This window comes from Aquarana catesbeiana, linkage group LG02 (assembly GCF_042186555.1).
Source record: "Aquarana catesbeiana isolate 2022-GZ linkage group LG02, ASM4218655v1, whole genome shotgun sequence".
Lineage (NCBI taxonomy): Eukaryota > Metazoa > Chordata > Amphibia > Anura > Ranidae > Aquarana > Aquarana catesbeiana.
The window spans coordinates 61297088-61319897 of NC_133325.1; the positions used below are offsets into that span (position 1 = coordinate 61297088).

Genomic DNA, 22810 nt, shown 5'->3' on the forward strand with positions numbered 1-22810 from the left:
CATCGACTACAGGGGTCTTAACGCCATCACCGTAAAGAATCGATACCCTCCCCCTTTAATTTCAGAACTCTTTGACAGACTGTGGGGTTCTCATGTTTTCACTAAATTGGATCTTAGAGGGGCTTACAATTTAATAATAATCTGTGAAGGAGATGAGTGGAAGACCACCTTTAACACCAGGGACGGGCATTATGAATATCTTGTGATGCTCTTTGGCCTATGTAATTCCCCAGCTGTCTTCCAAAACTTGGTTAATGAGATCTTCCATAACCTTTTGTATGTCTGTGTTATTGTATCCCTGGATGATATTCTTATTTTCTCTCCAGACTTGCACACCTATTGTCTCCATGTGAAAGCTGTGCTGCAGCGACTCTGGGACAATTGTCTCTATGCTAAGTTGGAGAAGTGCCTATTTGAACCAACGCAAGTTCTATTCTTGGGCTACATAATCACATATCAGGGTCTCCTCATGGATCCATCATGGATCCAGCCAAACTTTGGGCCATCTCCGAGTGGCCTTAACCCTCTGGTCCAAAGCCACCCAACGCTTTTTGGGCTTTACCAATTATTATCGGCAATTCATTCGTAACTATTCCACTTTGGTGGCTCCTATTACATCTCTTACACATAAGGGTGTCAATGCCAGGCCCTGGTTCCGCGAAGCCTTCCATGTCTCCCTGCTCAGGCCGATCCTCAATCGCTTGTCTCGCCCTTCTTATCACCCCGCTCCTGTTGCAGATACCATGGATCAGTATAAGATTAAAGAAATATTAGACTCCAAATACTCCCGGGGAAAGTTACTCTATCTGATTGATTGGAAGGGCTACGGCCCGAAGGAGAGTTTTGGGTTCCTGCTGCAGGTGTCTCAGCCCCACGCTTGGTGACCAATTTTCATTGGAAATTACCATCCAAGCCAGCCCCTAGACGTGTTGGGGACCTCATAAGCTGGGGGGAGGGAGTGAGGTACTGTCACAGATCAGCTGATCTGTGTCTTACTGGTAGCATATGTTTTTTTACCTTTTGCTGCTGTAGGCCTGCTGGCTCCTGTGGTTCCACCAGCTTGTGCTCTGCTCTTGACTGAGGTACTGACTTAGCAGCTATGGGTGTCGCTGGCTTCACCCAATGGTTAATAAACCTCCTGTCTTGCTTTTCCAGCCTCCCATGTGTCTCCCTATTTAAATTCCACTCAGACCAGTTTTTGGTTGCTTAAGCAACACTTGTTCCTGAGCCCCTTCCATGCAATCATTCCTTACCTGACTTCGAGGACTGATCTCTTGTGTACCGACTCGACTAGTTCTCCTGATTACGTTTGTCCGCTCTCCACCCTGACCTTGACTCGTTAACCGGCTCTCCTTTTGCTCCATCCATCCATGCCTGCGCTGTCTCTTCGGGTACTCTACTCGCGAGCAGGATGAACCTGGGAGTCGTGACCTGGGGTCAGCACACAGCTAAGTCCAAACTCCCGTGAGGGGGTCCCTGGCGGAATACTGGCTGGTCCTTAGATTCCACACCCTGGGGGATCCTGTGTCACCTGCTCGCCTGTGAGCTCACACCTGTAGCACCGTGACAGTTAGACACTGCATTGAGGATTCCACTGTTGTTCTGGAGTATAAGAAAAAGACTGTCCTGTAAAAGCTTTGCCCAAATGAAATCTCTGTATATAGATGGGAGAACCAGGTAAACCACTCATGGACTGAGGTTGGTTGCTTTCTTGGGCCTTGTGGCCACCTACAATGTGACAGGCACCAGATGTTGCATAATAAATAATAATAAATAACAGCGCTAGATAAACTACAAAAGTTGCAATATTATTAAGTGAATAACAATATTGTATGTGACATTAATAATAAACAGTAGTGATAGACTATTCCATAACCCCGTTCACGTGAATTTACATGTGAAAACAACAACTCTGTAAGTGAATATAAGGAAAGTCCATCTGAGTGCAGGTAGAAAAAAGTCCGGAGATATGAATCAAATTCTTCTTAATGTTGTAAGGATAGATAGCTAATTAATTCCTCCACCGCACCACTGTGTTAACACCAGTACAATAATGTGCTTACCACAAGGCAAGCTTAGACAAGCCTGTAACCTTAACCCGGTCAGGGCCTTTAGCCAATGGGGATGATTGGACAGCGATAATCCACTACACCATCTAGAAGGATCAGCTACAGCAAGAAACCCTCCATGTGCACCTCCAAAGCACCGGAACAGTTTACCATTCAGGGGTTCCACATAAGGATCAACATAGCGTAATCCTGATATAGGTACTTTATTATAGACGTCATCGTATGACGAAACGCGCGTCGGGAGGAGCTGACGTGCTGACGTCCCGTGTGTTCCGTCTGTAGGACGGGTGTTCGCTGTAGCCAGCCGGCTCATTCGATTTATGCTGTTTGTCTTCATTTTAAATGTAAGTGTGTTTCCTATTTTTATAATAAAGTACCTATATCAGGATTACGCTATGTTGATCCTTCTTTCCTTTTGGGGAACCCCTGAATGGTAAACTGTTCTGGTGCTTTGGAGGTGCGCATGGAGGGTTTCTTGCTGTAGCTGATCCTTCTAGATGGTGTAGTGGATTATCGCTGTCCAATCATCCCCATTGGCTAAAGGCCCTGACCAGGTTAAGGTTACAGGCTTGTCTAAGCTTGCCTTGTGGTAAGCACATTATTGTACTGGTGTTAACACAGTGGTGCGGTGGAGGAATTAATTAGCTATCTATCCTTACAACATTGAGAAGAATTTGATTCATATATCCGGACTTTTTTCTACCTGCACTCAGATGGACTTTCCTTATATTCACTTACAGAGTTGTCGTTTTCACATGTAAATTCACGTGAACGGGGTTTATGGAATAGTCTATCACTACTGTTTATTATTAATGTCACATACAATATTGTTATTCACTTAATAATATTGCAACTTTTGTAGTTTATCTAGCGCTGTTATTTATTATTATTTATTTGAACAGGTGTGTATCTCACTTATAGCAGCAGCTTTTTTCTAGGTGTCATTAGTCATTTAATTTTTGTTTCTCTGGTCAAAAACTGTTTTGGCCATCTTATCACAGCGCGGTATTTTTGTTTATTTTTAGATGTTGCATAATGACAATGAATACCCCAGCTGCCAGAAGGAGGTAACCCAGACCTAATTTGTTCACGTTTTACAGTAAAACCCCTGGCACAGGACCTTGTTTATCAACCACCGCTATGGGGTGCTACAATCTGATCTTAGCCTGATGGGGTGCTACAATCTGACCTTGGCCTGTGCCTTTCAATGACTACACAGGACAATGTTGTCTTTCTCCTAATATATGATGCAGTGCAGCAATCCTCCCTCAGATCTGGCACTTTCATGCCTGAAGGATAATGTTTCTATCCTTATAAAAGCCTTTTCCACATGTCTAGTATTTTAAACGCACGTAGTGACCCAACAAACAGATTGGCTGCCTCACTGCCCTGTTCCACATTTGAACTCCTTATGAGATAAGGTGATATAAATGATATAATACCTGTATTTTCCTACTAGACTAGCAGAATGAAAAGAAATATTTATTGGAGTGAGGAACGGCAGACAAAGGACAATGAAGACGAGGTCTTTGAAAGATGAAATATTGGGCTCAGTAATTTGTGACGGATCCTCAGAGAGAAACGGTGTGAGATGATACCTCCTGACAGAAAGGCCGAGTCCTTGAGAAAAATAAACTTTATTACATCTGTTGAAACTGAAAGAACAGAGTACAGAAGCCAAGTCAAATAAGAAATAGAAAATGGGTTTATTCAGTAAATATTGTAATGTGGAAAGAAATTTTTATATGTCGTTTCAGAGATTTATAAAAGTGCCACTTGGCAGACAGCTAGTCTAAAATCCAATACTGTTTCAGTCTTGTTTTTGTCATTGAGATTTCAGGTGACAGTTTCTGTGTGATTTTAACAGTCAAAATTATGCTGATCTACAATAAAAAGTGATGTTTTATCAGAAAATGTAATGCTAAGCGAGGACTGAATGCTGCTATGTGGAAATTGCCCAAAATTTGAGAAGGGCTGGATTTTTTCTTTTCAAACTCCCTTTCCTGGCCAATTGTGTGTAACCCATCTAAAGAGACCCCGTTGGCAGACTATTCATTATAACTACAATATTTCTATTAGATTATACAGTATGTGCATGTAATTCATTTTAAGCATGTTGTTTACTTGCAAAAGACTCACCTTTGTGGATATCCAAAAACCTTGAGACTTCTGCTGGGTGCCGCCATCTTGGATGTGATATCAGCAGACTCAGAGCTGTCACTCAAGTGGCACTAAATAGTATTTCCTTTCTCTCTTTCCATGGCAGCTACATAAAAGTCTATGAAGGGAGATGAGGAGTAATTACATAGTTACACAGTTACATAGTTAGTAAGGTTGAATAAAGACACCAGTCCATCCAGTTGAACCTGAGTGAGTGTGGGTGTGTGCCTACAATTGTCCCTATCCCTGTACATTGTGTCTTATTAAGATGCTCATCTATTATATTATTATTTATTCAAGGTACCCATATAGCCCTGTCAATTTACGCAGCGCTCCACACATACATTGCACACTCACATCGGTCCTTACCCTCAAGGAGCCCACAACCCAAGGTCCCCAACTCACATTCATATACTAGGGCCAATTTTTATTTTTTTTTCTTGGACAGAAGCCAATGAACCTACCAGCATGTCTTTGAAGTGTGGGAGGAAACCGGAGTACCCGGAGGGTACCCACACAGGCACAGGGAGAACATGCAAACTCCAGGCAGGTAGTGTCGTGGTTGGAATTCACCCATAAGGGGAGGTAACTACTACCTGCACAGGAAGAGGGCTGTGCTAGGAAATTCACTCTTCTTGGAGTAGTCAAATCTTTTAGCAAGTTCAAGGCATATTGGAAGTGAATTAAAAAATCATTTATGTAAGAGAAAAACACTGCAAGTTAAGCATTTAATATTTTTTATTTTTCTGTGCTTTTACTTTACTTTTTGAGTTCAGGTAGACCCTGTCGCCAACTTAAAAAAAAATAAAGATTTAATATTTTACAGAGATCATCTAGATATGTTAATCGCTAATTCTGTCTTTCAAAAAGAAAAGTACAGTAAATTTGATGTGTCCATGTCCAAAGCATGCCCATGCACCTTACAATATACAGGATTACAATCAATTGACAGTGGAGATCAATTGAGAGGTGGGGATCTACCTGAACAACGTGAAAGATCGAAGATCACCGGATGCGGCGCACTTTTTTTTTTTAAGAAAGTAACTAGCAAGGCCTAACTTAATAGTAAGGAAAACTTAGAAGAATATAATAAAACAAATGTCACTGTGAAAATATAAATATAGCCTACCTTAGAAGTGGACAGTGTCAGTCAGTAGAGCAGTAAACAGTGTCAGTAGGGAGCAAGCTGCTTCCTATGGTGGCACATGTGCGGCCTGGCTCCCAAGCCAGGCTGTGTGCATCTATAGACACACAGTGTGGCTTGGTCCCTCCTCACAGGATTTGATTGACAACGGCAGGAGTCAATGACTCCTGCTGCTGCCTCTGTGTCTGTGTGAAGAGGGAGAGAGAGCAGCACTGGCTGCAGATGGGCACAGTGCCATATTGAGATAGGACTCAGGTAAGTATATAGGGTGGTGAGGGGGACGATACAGGCACAGAGACATTTTTTTACCTTAATGCAGGGAATGCATTAAGGTAAAAAGCGTCTTGCCTTTAAAAACCACTTTAATTCATCCTAATGCCCCGTACACACGGTCGGATTTTCCGATGGAAAATGTCCGATCGGAGCGTGTTGTCAGAAATTCCGACCGTGTGTGGGCTCCATCGGACATTTTTCATCGGATTTTCCGACACACAAAGTTGGAGAGCAGGAGATAAAATTTTCCGACAACAAAATCCGTTGCCGGAAATTCCGATCGTGTGTACACAAATCCGACGGAAAAAGTGCCACGCATGCTCAGAATAAATAAAGAGATGAAAGCTATTGGCCACTGCCCCGTTTATAGTCCCGACGTACGTGTTTTACGTCACCGCGTTCAGAATGATCGGATTTTCCGACAACTTTGTGTGACCGTGTGTATGCAAGACAAGTTTGAGCCAACATCCGTCGGAAAAAATCCTAGGATTTTGTTGTCGGAATGTCTGAACAAAGTCCGACCGTGTGTACGCCCTATTAGAAATAATAATACGCTTCCTGGTATATGTACCTGTAGCCTCATAGCTGTACAGTATATCTGCAGTATAAGTACATCTAAGGCACTGGTGTCTGTGAATGCTAGTCTCGAGATTTGGGTTAAGTTTTGGTGATGTCACTACTCAGTTGTATCTGAGGACCTACAAAGCATAATTCTCCATGCTTTATTCATTCTGTGGATCTGTGCTTCTTCTGTTCTGTTGTTCTATGTTACCTGCTGCTTCCTAAATATTCTCCAACCAGTCATGAGATCACTAGCCATCAAAGCAGATTTCACATGAGGAAACGAAGCCCTACCTCTACCAAGATGGCAGCCTCCACAAAGGACTGAACAATTCAGGCTAATTTGGAAAAGATTTGCTGCAGAGAGAACCCAAGCAATACTAGTGACTATTCCGTTGTCCTCTGCCTGCCTTTTTTGGGTACAGCTTCCCCAGTTCAGGTCCTATTAACCCTTAAGGCTAGTACACATGGGCCAAATACTGGCTGGAATCAGCCAGTTCAACAGAGACCGGCCGACATTCGGCCAGTGTGTACAGCAGCCTGTCTGAAAGAAGCCGGCCTAACATTTGACTTTTGTAGAGTGGGCATGCTGGAAAACCAACAGCCAACTGGCATCCGATCAGTGTTTGCAGCCAATGGTTGCGAGTGCTAACCGGTGTGTTCTGGCGGAGGGGGGTAGTCTTCCTGTCAAAACACAATAGCTCAGCAGAGAGATTGCTGTACTAACATCTCAACAGGCTCAGGCTGTTAGAGTTAACTGTATATTAATGCAGATGGCTTTGGAGTAAGATGTCCAACAAGCTCATATAGGTCAGATGTCCACAAATCCTTGGCCATATAGTGTATCTCACCACCAACATACCTAAATGATATAAGGCAGTGTCAGGTGAGCAATCCTGCTGCTGCCGACAAATCATAAATGAGAGGATTGCTATAGAGCCACTTATCTGTTATCTCTTGTTCTTCTCTAGAAATTCAGCAATGTTAAGCCGACCATAGATGGTTCGAACATCACCGGTTCAAAAGGGACCGGTTGAGATTCGAACCTTCTATGGGCAGGCTTATTCATCCAATCCATCGATAGACTTGGGTACAACCAGCATGCCAGATTTTTACATTAAATTATTGCCGGCGGCTATAGCCGATAGCAATAATCATTGTGTTCCCATGGCAGGGACAGCTTTCCCACGAGGAGAACACAATAGCTCTATGGCCTGCCTCCTAGTCTAGGAAGGGGAGTGATTCCATTAAGGTATATAAGGCCTCCTTTTGCTGATCCTGTGCTGCCATCAGCAGAACCTCCTATGTGACATTGGTCTTAATGTGCACCTGTGCCCAGATTATGGGCAATATAGTATGTAAATATTCTAAACAAGCAGTAACGGAGTTTTAAAATAAGCCCCCACTGACCACTGTAACTGCATGTAGTGTGCAGTAATTCAGCCTCAAAGGTCACAGCAAACACTGCAAAGCCAGGTTTCGGACAGTTTAAACTAGCGGTAATCAACTTTCTTGATCTAGGAGGCTCGAAGCGAAGCCCCTGACATTGCGAAAGGACCTTATATAAATATTTGTTGAACATAATGCTACAGAAAGCTGTCAGAATGCAGGCATGCAACAGGAGATGGTCAAAGACAGTAGACATGAGTTGATGGAAACTAGTGACTATGCTTCAGGAGACTGTTAGAGATTGGACACACATCATATAAGATTGCTAGAGATCACAGCTATTAGAATTCTTTTACAAATTACAGGTTCCTCCTTTGTTCTCCCTACAGCACCTTTGACAATAAATTGTGCAACATTTGACATTTCTCTTAGCAAGATCCACTATAGAATATCAGAGAAAAAAATCTTAAAATGATAAAAGGGATGAACAGCACAGATAAGGTTTGACAGTGTTAAAGAAATAAACCTAACCACTAGGCTACTAGAAGCCAGTGTAATTGCTTCCTTCTCTGGTCTAAGTAAGAACCTAAGTAAGGAAAGCAATGACTACTGTCTGCAGGTGCCCCAAGGACCTCATGCATTCCCTGGGGTGCATGTTGGGCACCAGGTGCTTAGACACACCTGCTGTGTTTACAAACGAGGTCAGGTAGGCTGCCAAAATTCTGCAGCAATAGAAATTAATAGGGAAATAGCTAAGATTTTAGTGCTTATGTTGTACATTTTGAAGCTGAATTTCTCCACAGTGCCTATAACTACCTATGAGAGATACTTTTAAAATGCTTTTATTTTATGTAAATAGTTTTTTCATGTATAGTCTGGACTAGGGTTGCCACCTGTATGGTTTTCTCCCAAACCGTCCGGTTTTTGAATGATGTGTTCGGGTTTACTTCTGCCCCAGACCCGGACACATCATTCAAATGGACTGCACCGAGGGTGACATGTTTCCCCTATCCCTGACAGCAGCTTGGTTCAGCAGAGCAGAGTGTCAGTGTATCAAAGCTCCTCCCCTTCTCCTCCTTCTCTTCTGTACACACACATGAGGAGGAGGGGGGAGCAGGGACTCGCTGATATCAGGTCTGTAGAAAGTTTTTATTATGCTCTGTAGATGGAGGAGGGAGGGGGAGAGCAGCTGGAAAGGAGGACAAGGTAGAAAATATGTGTAGTGATCAAGGGGTTAGATGGATATGTGCTGGGGGGGCTTTGGCGGGGGGAAGACAATGCTAGAAGTGTGGATAAGATTTGAAATCTGACAACCCCTCCTTGCACTATCTCTCTTCCTTCCCAAGGCACCCCTCCAGCACATATCCTACCCCCCCTCCACCTTGCACTGGCCCTATTCTCTCACAAAGTACCCCCCAGCACATATCTGACCCCCCTAAGCGCCCCCAGCACATATGGGCACAGGCTGCATATGATGGGCACAGAGGCTGTATGATTGGCACAGAGGCTGCATATGATGGGCACAGTGGCTGTATGATGGACACAGAGGCTGCATATGATGGGCACAGAGGCTGCATATGATGGGCACAGTGGCTGTATGATTGGTACAGAGGCTGCATATGATGAGCACAGAGGCTGCACATGATGAGCACAGAGGCTGCACATGATGGGCACAGAGGCTGCACATGATGGGCACAGAGGCTGTATGATGGGCACAGAGGCTGTATGATGGGCACAGGATGCATATGATGAGCACAGGGGCTGCATATGATGGGCACAGTGGCTGCATATGATGGGCACAGTGGCTGCATATGATGGGCACAGTGGCTGCATCTGATGGGCACAGTAGCTGCATTTGATGGGGCACAGTGGCTGCATTTGATGGGGCACAGTGGCTGCATTTGATGGGGCACAGTGGCTGCATTTGATGGGGCACAATGGCTGCATTTGATGGGGCACAATGGCTGCATTTGATGGGGCACAATGGCTGCATTTGATGGGGCACAGTGAGGCTGCAATTGATGTTTTTTTTTTTTTTCAGAATTTTTCAGTTTGTTTGCGCCCCCCCCAAAAATTTGAGCACCAGCTGCCACTGCCCCCCAGCACATATCTAACTCTCCCCACCCCCCTGCTAGCACTAGCCCTCTCCCCAGAACATATCTGACCCCTGCATTCCGTGCAGAACACTCACAATTCAGCCATGTGCACTGTTTGCTGCAGCGAGCTATGCGCCACTTTACTACTTTCTTTCAGGCCACCAAAAGTGTCCCAGGTCTTTTACAATCTTTTAGCGTATACCCCCCCAAAAAAATGCCGCCGCTAAAGTGTTCGGGTTTGGCTTGAAGAAAAGGTGGCAACCCTAGACTGGACACAGATTTACTTTAAGTAGCCAGCATGTGACGGCAACCACAAAGAGCTGGAATCATTTAGGAAGAGGTGGCCTTTAATAACCGTTGTACATCAAATTAACCTAATATAAAAATGGTCTCCTGGAGGTGTAATAATCTCTCATCCTCTCTTGCAGTACATCCAGAAGTTCCGCACAGCTGTTCTTGTAGTTCAAGTTATTCGCAACCTCATAAAAATTTATAGGTAAGAATTTCATCATCCCTGGAGCTTTACTGGCTGTATTAATTATTAATTCTAGCAATAAAATTATTGTTGTAAATGACAGAGATTATACAGATCATATTTTATGGAAAGAATAAATATGAGCCAGTAATGTATTGGGCATCTAGGAAGATGAGACTAATGTTCTAGGCTCTCAAACATAAAACACACATAGCATTTTATTTCTAGATGCTTAGTGTGTAGTTGAAGTAAGAATATAAGCAATAACCCAGTCCTGTTTAACCGCTTCAGCTCTGGAAGATTTTACCACCTTCCTGACCAGAGCACATTTTACGATTCGCCACTGCGTCGATTTATCCGCTTCAGCCCCGGAAGATTTTACCCCCTTCCTGACCAGAACGTTTTTTGCGATTCGGCACTGCGTCGCTTTAACTGACAATTGCGCGGTCGTGCGACATGGCTCCCAAACAAAATTGACGTCCTTTTTTCCCCACAAATATAGCTTTCTTTTGGTGGTATTTGATCGCCTCTGTGATTTTTATATTTTGCGCTGTAAACAATATAAGAGCGACAACTTTGAAAAAAACGCATTATTTTTTACATTTTGCTATAATAAATATCGCCCAAAAATAAATAAAAAAACATTTTTTTTGCTCAGTTTAGGCCGATCGTATTCTTCTACATAGTTTTGGTAAAAAAAAAATCACAATAAGCGTTGATTGATTGGTTTGCGCAAAAGTTATAGCGTTTACTAAATAGGGGATAGTTTTACAGCATTTATATTAAAAAAAATTTTTTTACTAGTAATGGCAGCGATCAGCGATTTTTACTGTGACTGCGACATTATGGCGGACATGTCGGACATTTTTGACACATTTTTGGGACCATTGTCATTTATACAGCGATCAGTGCGATTAAAAATGCATTGATTACTGTGTAAATGACACTGGCAGTGAAGGGGTTAACCACTAGGGGTGGGAAGGGGTTAAGTGTGTCCTAGGGGCGTGATTACTAACTGTCAGGGGGATGGGCTGGTGTGTGACGTCACTGATCTCTGCTCCCTCTGCTCTGCTCACAGTGACTCACTAGGCAGAACGGGGAGATGCTGTTTACATCAGCATCTCCCCGTTCGTCCTCTCCGCGAGGCGATCGCGGGTATGCCCGCGGCGATCGAGTCCGCAGGACCCGCGACCCGACTCATGGAGCTCCCGCCCGGCGCGCGCAATGGCACGGCGGGCAATTCAAATGGACGTACAGGTACGCCCATTTGCCCAGCCGTGCCATTCTGCCGACGTACATCGGCGTGTGCCGGTCGGGAACCGGTTAACTGACAATTGCACACTCACGCGACATTGCACCCAAACAAAATTGACGTCCTTTTTTCCCACAAATAGAGCTTTCTTTTGATGGTATTTGATCACCTCTGCGGTTTTTATTATTTGCGCTATAAAAGAGCGACAATTTTAAAAAAAACACAATATTTTTTACTTTTTTGCTATAATAAATATCCCCCAAAATATATATAAAAAAATATTTTTTTCCTCAGTTTAGGCCGATATGTATTCTACAGATTTTTGGTAAAAAAAATCGCAATAAGCGTATATTGATTGGTTTGCACAAAAGTTATAGTGTCTACAAAATAGGGGATTGTTTTATGGTATTTTTATTATTAATTTCTTTTTTACTAGTAATGGCGGTGATCTGCGATTTTTATCGGGACTGCAACATTATGGCGGACACGTCGGACAATTTTGACCCATTTATGGGACCATTGGCATTTTTACAGCGATCAGAGCTATAAAAATGCATTTTTTATTGTAAAAATGTCACTGGCAGGGAAGGGGTAAAGTGGCGCATTTTTCCTGTGTTTAGAACAGTCCTTGCAAAAAATGACATTTCTAAAGGAATAAAAGTCATTTAAATCTGCTTGCGGCTGTAATGTAGTGTTGGGTCCCAGCAATATAGATGAAAATCATTGAGAAAAACGGCATGGGTGCCCCCCCCCCCAGCCCATTACCAGGCCCTTTGGGTCTGGTATGGATATTAAGGGGAACCCCTCTTCTGCAGATTTGTTCTCTGAACCAGCAGTGCCCTGTAAGCATTCAAGGGGCTATGCAAGCACTCAGGCAAAAAGATGCCATGCAGTGCATGAGTTGGTCTGCTTAGGGGACAGGAACCACACTGGGGCAGAGATTCTGTCAGCTCTGCAGGGGCAGGCTCAAAGGTGGTTGAAGCCATGCCAGCTTTAGCCAGGAATGGTTGTATGCGACAATGGCACAAACCTTCTCTCCGCCCTCCGACAGGGACACTTGACCCATGTTCCATGTTTGGCACACATCCTGAATTTGGTGGTGCAGCGGTTCTTGAGCAGGTACCCAGGCTTACAAGATCTCCTGAGGCAGGCCAGAAAACTCTGTGGTCATTTCCACCGGTCATACAATGCCAGTGCTCGACGTGGATGTGGGGTCCCTTGAAGACTGCCTATGCTGAGTGACTATCCTATTCCTCCTCAATCTTGATGATGCTAGCTTCCAACAATATTTTTGGTTTAGGGCACCACCAGCACTGCCTAAGGCCCAATTTTTCTGTAATTCATGTAATTACAATTTTTGATCTAATATTTCACAGCAGGGCCTGTTCCTGCGCCCAACAAGAGTATCTGCGAGGGGTTACAGTGTTGTGGCACCACCACCACCAAAGGCCCAATTTTTTTTGCCCCTGTCCCAACACAGAAAAAAAGGACAAGCGTGCCCCACGACCACCTGCAGAAGATGCACCATGTCCATGATCAGCACTGTTGACTGTAGACACAGAGCCTGCTTGCCCTCTTTTATTGGTCTGTAAGCGTCTGCCTCTCCTTGATGGCCTTCCAGACATGATGGCGATTTTGTTTGGCAACACCACACTACACTGTATTGTGTACTGTGTATACCACCAGAAAAGTAGTAGCAACTGCACTAGGGTGCACGGTACTGTGTACACCAACAGAAGTGTAATAACAACTATGGGTGCTCTGTATGTATTGTGTACTGTGTACACCACCAGAAAAGTAGTAGCAGCTGCACTATGGGTGCACGGTACCGTGTACACCAACAGAATTGTAATAACAACTATGGGTGCACTCTATGTATTGTGTACACCACCAGAAAAGTAGTAGCAACTGCACTATGGGTGCACAGTACTGTGTACACCAACAGAAGTATAAAAACAACTATGGGTGCACTGTATGTATTGTGTACACCACCAGAAAAGTAGTAGCAACTGCACTAGGGGTGAACGGTATTGTGTACACCACCAGAAGTCTAATAGCAACTATGGGTGCACTGTATGTTTTGTGTACTGTGTATACCACCAGAAAAGTAGAAGCAACTCTACTATGGGTGCACGGTACTGTGTACACCAACAGAAGTGTAATAACTATGGGTGCACTGTATGTATTGTGTACACCACCTGAAAAGTAGTAGCAATTGCACTATGGGTGCACGGTACTGTGTACACCAACAGAAATGTAATAACAACTATGGGTGCACTGTATGTATTGTGTACTGTGTACACCACCAGAAAAGTAGTAGCAACTGCACTATGGGAGCACGGTACTGTGTACACCAACAGAAGTGTAATAACAACTATGGGTGCACTGTATGTATTGTGTACACCACCAGAAAAATAGTAGCAACTGCACTATGGGTGCAAGGTACTGTGTATTGTGTACACTGCCTGAAGTATATTAGATAAAGTACACCAGGAATGGCCTGCGATCATATATAGGCTTGGCTACACTGGATATATATATATATATATATATATATATATATATATATATATATATATACAAGACTGGCTGTATATATATATATATATATATATATATATATATATATATATATATATATATATACCCTGTTTCCCCAAAAATAAGACCTAGCGTGATTGTCAGTGATTGCTGCAATATAAGCCCTACTCCCCAAATAAGCCCTACCCTGTTTCCCCGAAAATAAGCCCTACCCTGAAAATAAGACCTACAAACACTTTAACTAGGGCTTATTTGGGGAGTAGGGCTTATATTGCAGCCATCACCAACAATCACGCTAGGTCTTATTTTCGGGGAAACAGGGTATATTAAATACACTGCAGCTAACTTAATAACCTTCCTGCCTGAAGTATATTAGAAAAAGTACACCAGGAATGGCCTGCAGTCAGATATAGCTAAACTGGATGCAGTGGATATATATATATATACAGACCCCCTTAAATGTTTCATTCTTTGTTATAGTGCAGCCATTTGCTAAAATAATTTAAGTTCATTTTTTTCCTCATTAATGTACACACAGCACCCCATATTGACAGAAAAACACAGAATTTTTGACATTTTTGCAGATTTATTAAAAAAGAAAAACTGAAATATCACATGGTCCTAAGTATCCAGACCCTTTGCTGTGACACTCATATATTTAACTCAGGTGCTGTCCATTTCTTCTGATCATCCTTGAGATGGTTCTACAGTTTCATTTGAGTCCAGCTGTGTTTGATTATACTGATTGGACTCGATTAGGAAAGCCACACACCTGTCTATATAAGACCTTATGAGCCGGTTCACACTGAGGCAGCACGACTTGCAGCGCGACTGCCTCAGGCGACCTGCTTCAACTGATCTTTTAGGGATTGACAAAAGCCTAATGCTGGGACTGCAGGTTGAGACACTGCCCCTGCCAAGGAAAAAGAGGTCTTCAACAAGAATTCCATCTTTTTATCCGTTGGATCCCTAAACATCTGGGCATTGTCCACCGGACAAGTTAAGCTTTTATTCACACAGGATATATCAGCTTCAACTGATGGTATGCTCCATTCTTTGGTGAATTTTTCCTTCATGGGATAAAGTGTTGAAAACTTTTTAGGAGGAAGATAATGTCTATCTGGGTGATCCCACTCAGCATATATGAGTTGCTCCAGTTGCTCCCTTGAGCAGGGATGTCTGAGTCCCCCTGTCTAAGGCAATTGCAACCAGTAGAGCACACAACAATTCTTTGCGAAACATGTTGGCTGACAGTCACGAATGAATTCTGAATATACTACTGGATGGTCATGTTTTCTTACATGCTATGTCTGCAATGCATATTTTAATTATTTTTCAATAAATATTTATATATTCTAATTCACCTGTGTGATTTTGACCTACTACCAATAGACATATTATCTCCCTTTAAAATCCCACTTCTCTATATTAACCTTTGCACGGCTAGCCAGCTCTTTTGATCAATATTGTGTGTTTTGGTTTCCGTGTGCTCCTTGCTCTGTGTCCATGTCTGATCCTGTTTACCGACCTTGGCTTGTTCTTGACTGTCCTCGTCTGCTTCCTATCCCAACCTTTGGCGTGTTCCTTGACTATCCCTATCTGCTTGCTGCCCTGACCTTTTGGCTTATCTCCTGACTATCCTTTGTTGTCGCAGTCTGCTTCTTCCACTCTACCTTCCTGTACTCAACTGTCAGTGTGAGCTGGGAGACCCTGGGGGCCGTGACCTGGAGCCAGACTGCAGCGAAGTCCATCTCTACCATCAGGGGCCCTGGGAAACACCTGCTGGCTCTTAGATTCCGCACCCTGGGAAATCTTATGCTCTAGCTCCCAGTGTGATCCGTGTTGATGCTCCAGAGTACCTGCTTTCCTGAACCACCTAGGGCTCCATCCGCAGCAGTCAGACGTAGGGTCCACTAGGGTCCACTACCTTGTGGTACACCCCCACGGAGTGCATCTGTCACCTGGGATCAGGTGACCTGAAAGTTTGATCAGCCATGGACCCGGCTGATGTGCCGCTACTAATTTTTTTGTGTAACCAGATTGACATTCCTTTTCAGGAGAGGTCCCTAGAAAAAAGACACCAGCACTCCCTGGGCCCTAGCCAGCCTGAGCTCCCCTCCCTTTGTCCTGTGGAGCATCTTCTGCCTGCTGAGGAACCTATGCACCTGGGCCGGACCAGGCTAACCCCCGGAGAACGTGCTAGGCGCAGAACTCTGGGCTTGTGTTTCTATTGTGGGAGCAGGGGTCATTTTCGTGACTCCTGCTCGCTTCGGAAACGCTCGGGTCTAATACATCTGGAAGGTGGAGTATTGGACCCAGAAACATCACCTTCTCCTCTTCTTCTTCCGGTGTTCCTTCATGTAGTCTTTGCATAACTGGATTCCGGGGCTGCTGGCAATTTTATGGATTGGAGAACTGCTTCTTCCATGAAGATTACCCTTTCGCCCCTCACTAAGCCACCGGTAGTCTCGGCAATTGATAGCACTGTTCTCCCAGGGGGTCCTATCCGCTTCCAGACTCTACCTATTAGGATGTCTGTAGGGATACTCCACCAGGAGTGGATATCCTTCCTCATTCTACCCAAGGCCTCTATCCCCATTGTATTGAGCCTTCCTTGGCTACAGCTCCACTCTGCACATGTGGACTGGGTCTCTGGGCAGGTCAAGGCTTGGGGACCCTCATTTTTCTCTTCCTGACTTCTCAAGGGGTGTTCTGTAAGAAATTAGCAGAGGTGCTTCCTCCCCACAGGTCATTTGACTGTGCTATTGACCTTGTCCCTGGAGCAACTCTGCCCAGGGGTCGTACCTACCCTTTGTCCATCCCAAAGACCCAGCCCATGTCAGAGTGTGAGGCCGCGGCTCTTTAACCATGTGATCGGCTGTGTCCAAACACAGCCAGTCACATGTAAACAAGGAAGTGCCGGTAATCTACTCTCTTCGCTTCACACTGATAAAGTGTGTGGCGAGGAGAGCCGATCAGCGGCATCTCCACGCAGGGGGACATCTAGGAATATAATCAGGGCACTGATCATCAGTGCCCTGATTACAATATTGTAATATAGTGTCACAAATCAGTGCCCACCACTGCCCACAAGTGCCACCAATCAGTACCCATTAGCGATGCCAGTCAGTGCTGGCAATCAGTGCCGCCTATCAGTGCTGCCCATCACTGCTGTCAATCAATGCCCATCAGTAATGCCCATCAGTGTCGCCCATCAATGCCCATCAGTGCCTATCAGTGCCCACCAGTGCCACCTATCAGTGCTCATCAGTGCCACATATCAGTGTCACCTATCAGTGCCCGTAAGTGTGGCATATTAGTGCCTCCTCATCAGTGCCACCTACTCAGTGCCCATAAGTGACGCCTCCTCAGTGCCCATAAGTGCCACCTCATCAATGCCCACCAGTCAGGCCTATCAGTGCCGCCTTATCAGCGCACATCAGTGAAGGCGAAAAATGACTTGGTTACAAAATTTACTGACAGAAAAAAAGTAAAAAACATTTTTTTTTCAAAATTTTTGGTCTTTTTTTTTTTTGTAAAAAATAAAAAAACCCAGTAGTGATTAAATACCACCAAACGAAAGCTCTATTTGTGTGAAGAAAATATAATTATGATAAAAAATTTGCTTGGGTACAGTGTAGCACGACCGCGCAATTGTCATTCAAAGTGCAACAGCGCTGAATGCTGAAAAATGGCTTGGGCGGGGAAGGGGTGTAAGTGCCATGTAGGCAAGTGGTGAATTACCACCTTAATCAGCCACAGAACCTGTGCAATTATTATGTGCTCAGGTTTAAAGGGATGAGGTGGCCCTACATCCAGCCCAGCTGCTGGCATCCTGTAAAAGTCTATGAAAGGCTAACACCAGCTGCGGCTGGATGGGGATGGATGGTGCACTGTACGGTACTAAGGTTTAAGGCAGTATGTGCCCCGAGATGAATGCTTGGAACGCAGTCGTCTTGCATTCTAGGCTGCGGCATTAAACCATTGGCCTTAACAGGAACATCAGATTTCAATATACCTCGGGATAGGGGATAGGAGAAGCCTGTGCTTGTAGCTTAATAATCATTGCAATGCACCTGCTGAGAGCAGAATTAGCAGAGGGATGACTGTCCTCGTCTGCTTCATACCCCGACCTTTGGTGTGTTCCTTGACTATCCCTATCTGCTTGTTGCCCTGACCTTTTGGCTTATCTCCTGACTATCCTTTGTTGTTGCAATTGCAATGCACCTGCTGAGAGCAGAATTAGCAGAGGGATGACTGCATCTCTGTGCTTTTGGTACTTTATTTTCCAATAAAAAGACTGGCGGTAGGCGGTAGGTTCCTGATAAAACTTTGCTGTTACTGTAATGAAGGTCCAAGATTTGCCTATGCTGTCTGGCAGAGTTATCTGAATCACTAGACTTGCTGGACTTAATTACTATTTCATTGCCAGGTAAAACAGTCAGTTACCATGTACAGTATATAGTTCAACAATATATTTAGATACTTTTGTAGGGTTCCTAGTTTATAGATAATCAGTGTAACAGATACCGGATTATGACTGCTCAGCTGACCTCAGGTTGGACCCCAAGTCTCTCTTCTGACGTTCCCTACTTCTTTCTTTCCATAGCGCTTCACACACAGATGTATAACACATGTGAACCTATATTTGGAAGAATAAGACAGTGCATGTCAAATATATTTTTTATCTTTCTGCTTTTAATATGCAATTCATCATTTTTCATTCCCTTAACAGCCAGGAATGAAGAATAGGAGTTTTAAGGTCATGTCTTTCTATAACAGTGTTAAAGGGATTTTCTACTTCAGTAAAAATAAAAAAAACGTTAAACCGTTAAAGAGGAGGTAAACCCTGATGGGTTTTACTCCCTCTTTATTTCCCTGCAACGGTAAAGCATAATGGGCTACTATGCATTATATTTCACTTACCTGAAACCGAAGCCTGCAATGTCACCGCTGTTCCCACTAGCAGCGAGCGTCCATCTTCGCCCCTTTTCCTTCCTGGGTCGCGAACTCCGGCTCTGTGACTGGCCGAAGTCGCATGACGTCACTCCCGCGCAAGCGCGCGGGAGCTGCCAGTCACAGCATGAACCCTTTAGAAACGTCACGATCTGCCCTTTCTAAAGTGCGCATGTGCCGTAGACATCGGCGCACTGCTTTATTGTAAATATTTCCTAAACCGTGGAAAAAAAAACGCTGTTAATCCTGCAATTGTCACAGCTAGGCAGAGAAAGGAGCTTTCTCTGCCTATACAGTATGCAGTTTCTGCACATGTAATGTATTCAGTCCAGGTTACTGGCAGACAGTTCACATCCCATATGCCTGGTCCAATCTGGCGGGGGGGTCTCCGGCAGTTTTCTATACAAATACTGCAGTGATCCCTTTGTTAATTAAGAGTGGAACTGGTGCCAGTTTCTGTTTCACTCTGAAATAGAAACTGGCATTGGTGGTGCAGTTAAACATGAAACAGGCCTATCTGCTTTGGTAAGCATGCTACTCACCCAGTTTCCTGTGCCATTATAATGACTGAAACCTTAAAGTGATTGTAAAGGTATTTTTTTTTTAATAATCTCATACATCCCAACTTTTTGAGATGGGAACGAGGGATACCTATTAGTAAAAGTATGTAGTCATAGGACACACCTCCTGTCAAGCAGGGGCGGATCCAGAGTCAAGTCTCGGGAGGGGCACTGCCAGAAAATACATTTTTTTTGCGGGCAATTTATCTGGGAAATGGCTGGTGTTGGCGCTTCAATCATCACGGCACCATGGTTATTATGGTGTCAGGATGATTGAAGCACATTATTTCCATTCTTACATTGTAATATACAATGAAATAGTTAAACTCACCATAACGCAGAATCAGTTGGAGTCACTTTCCACGTCGCCTGCCACCAAATGCGGATTGTCACTTGCAACACACTGCAAATTGTCACGACACCTGCTACACGTTGCGGATTGTCACTTGCCACGTCACCTGCCACATGCTGCGAATTGTCACTTGCCACCAAATGCGGATTGTCACTTGCCACGTCACCTGTCACCAGATGTGGATTGTCACTTGCCACGTCACCTGCCACACGTTGTGAATTGTCACTTGCCACGTCACTTGCCACATGTTGTGAATTGTCACTTGCCACGTCACCTGCCACACATTGTGAATTGTCACTTGCCACGTCATCTGCCACACGTTGCGAATTGTCACTTGACACGTCACCTGTCACCAGATGCGGATTGTCACCTGCCGTGTCACTTTCCTGCTAAGGTGGTCTCTTGCTATGTCCCAGAGTCAGGCAGCAGAGAGATGATGTAATCTCTCTGCTGCCCACAGCTGCCTTCACAGTGAGGGCGGAACTGCAGGGATGCAGGGCAGGCGCAGGGTGGTGAGAGATGTCATCTCTCTGCTCCCCTGCCTGCCGGCTCCCTGATTGGCCAGCAGCCCACTCAGTCACACACAGAGCTGCCCAGCTACCCCCCTCTCTCACCTGCCCACTCACCGAGTCGACCGAGCCGCCCGCACTGTCGCTAGTGGTGCCGCCCACACTGTCACCTGGGGAGCCGCCCGCACTGTCATCCTCAGAGCCGCCCGCACTGTCATCCTCAGAGCCGCCCGCACTGTCATCCACAGAGCCGCCCGCACGGCGCACACACTGTCATCCTCAGAGCCGCCCGCACTGTCATCCTCAGAGCCACCCGCACTGTCATCCTCAGAGCCGCCCGTACTGTCATCCCCAGAGCCGCCCGCACTGTCATCCCCAGAGCTGCCCGCCCGCACTGTCATCCTCAGAGCCGCCCGCACTGTCATCCTCAGAGCCGCCCGCACTGTCATCCACAGAGCCGCCCGCACGGCGCACACACTGTCATCCTCAGAGCCGCCCACACTGTCATCCTTAGAGCCACCCGCACTGTCATCCTCAGAGCCGCCCGCACTGTCATCCCCAGAGCCGCCCGCACTGTCATCCCCAGAGCCGCCCGCCCACACTGTCATCCTCAGAGCCGCCCACACTGTCATCCTCAGAGCCGCCCGCACTGTCATCCTCAGAGCCGCCTGCACTGTCATCCCCAGAGCCGCCCGCACTGTCATCCCCAGAGCCGCCCGCACTGTCACCCTCATTCTCGGAGGGGGCAATTGCCCCGTTGCCCCCCCCCTGGATCCGCCCCTGCTGTCAAGCCCCTTAAAGTATAATTCTATGTAGCAAGGTCTCTGGCCTTGTCCAGTCTAATAAGGACCTCCAAGGCCAAAGATAGCTGACATTCTTCAATATGTGGTGGGTTGTGAGGCATAGAGGGTGCAAAGATGGTGAAAGTCATTGGGCACCAGACACTTCTTGGATGTAAAAAAGGTTTTATTTCTTTTAATAGTCCTTTTTGTATTTTTTGGGGAAAGAAGGTTAGGGCCAGGACACCCTTAGGTAGTTGCAAATTCAATTGGCAGACTCGGAGACTTCATTAGGAGGACAGCCATGCAGGGAAAGGCCCCAGCAAGAGGCCACATCTACACGTGCAGGATTGCTGTCTCCTATGGTAACAGTCTTTAACAGTTCCTAACTCAAATGTAACAGTCCTTTCAGCTTCACTAACAGTCCTTTCAGCTTCACTTCACTACAAGTGCCTCTTGTAGTTCTACAACATTGAGCTCCCGGTCTCTCACTAGACCCCTTGATTTACTGACTCCAAATCCCTTGAGCTCCTCCAAGCTTTGCAGTGGTATCCCCTCAAGCGTCACCCACGCTTACCTGCTGGGTCCCTAGCTTGGCACTCCAGATACTTCTCAAGCTTCACCCCTGCTACCTGGTGAGGTCCCTGGCTTCACTCACAAGGCTCCGACCACTGACAGGTTCTCCGGCCGGCAGAACCTTCACTTCTGGTTGGATTGCAAACCGCAATCCCAACCCTGCACTGCCCTCTTACTTCTAGATATGCCCTCACACAGACTGGCAGCCAGGGATAGGCCCGATCTCCGGCCTAGCAGCCCGGGGCGTACGACACACGTCCACCCAGACAGCCGTCCAGGTGGCACAGAACATAGATCACCTGACTCCACCCGAATATATACATTTTCCCCCAGCAAGGGATTCAAGAATACCCCTGCTCATTGGCTGGGATACCTCATATACCCATAACCCGACCTTGAGTTGCCCTTCTCATATCTAGTAACACCAAGTACCCGGCCACCTAGTGGTAGAAGAGAACAAGGCCAAACTTAAGGAGAAATCAATAGATCTCTATCAATTGACCAAGACATCTACTCCTGGTAAGTAAATTTGTGAGGAGCTCCCTGACTAAACCCCAGGGTGCTACATCTACAAAAAAAAAAGATCCTCCTCTTCTCGGGTCCCCCTGCAATCTGTGTCCCATTGGGGGGATTCCCCTTCATATCTGGTTCCTGTTGACAGAAATAGGAAGTGAGAGCAAATCCTTCCAAAGTGAGGGAATCCGTGGTCACCAGAGTTAGTGTGCCCATAGGAACAGGCTTTTTTTTCAGCTGGAACGCAGGGGAATGATGCTGGCTGCTGGGAGATCTATTTTTGCTGGAGGTTATCTATTTTTGCAGCCGTTAGGGATCTATTGTTGCTGTGGAGGTCTTCTGTTGCTTGTGGGGGGTCTATTGTTTCTGGGGGTGGGTCTTATGTTGCTTGGGTGGGTTAATCTTTGTTGGGAGGGATCTACTGTGGAGGGAGTTTTTTTTGTTGCTGGCTGCTGGAAAGTCTATTGATGTTGGCTGCTGGGGAGTCTATTATTGCTAAAGGGGATCTATTTTTTCAGGGGGGGGTCTATTGTTTCTGGGGAGGTCTTCTGTTGCTCAGCGGGGATCTATTGTTGCTGGGGGTGGGTCTTATGCACGGTGTCAGT

The 22810-nt window shown here is 45.4% G+C and overlaps 1 protein-coding gene across 2 annotated transcripts in view; it reads left to right on the forward strand.

The window, feature by feature from the left end:
• LOC141126915 (cyclic nucleotide-binding domain-containing protein 2-like) overlaps positions 1-22810 on the forward strand; it is a 553939-nt gene that overhangs the window by 112616 nt on the left and 418513 nt on the right. For both annotated transcript variants that reach the window (XM_073612976.1, XM_073612977.1), the window contains exon 3: positions 10121-10188. In XM_073612976.1, the coding sequence (XP_073469077.1) occupies positions 10121-10188 (68 nt within the window). The remainder of the gene's footprint in view (positions 1-10120; positions 10189-22810) is intronic.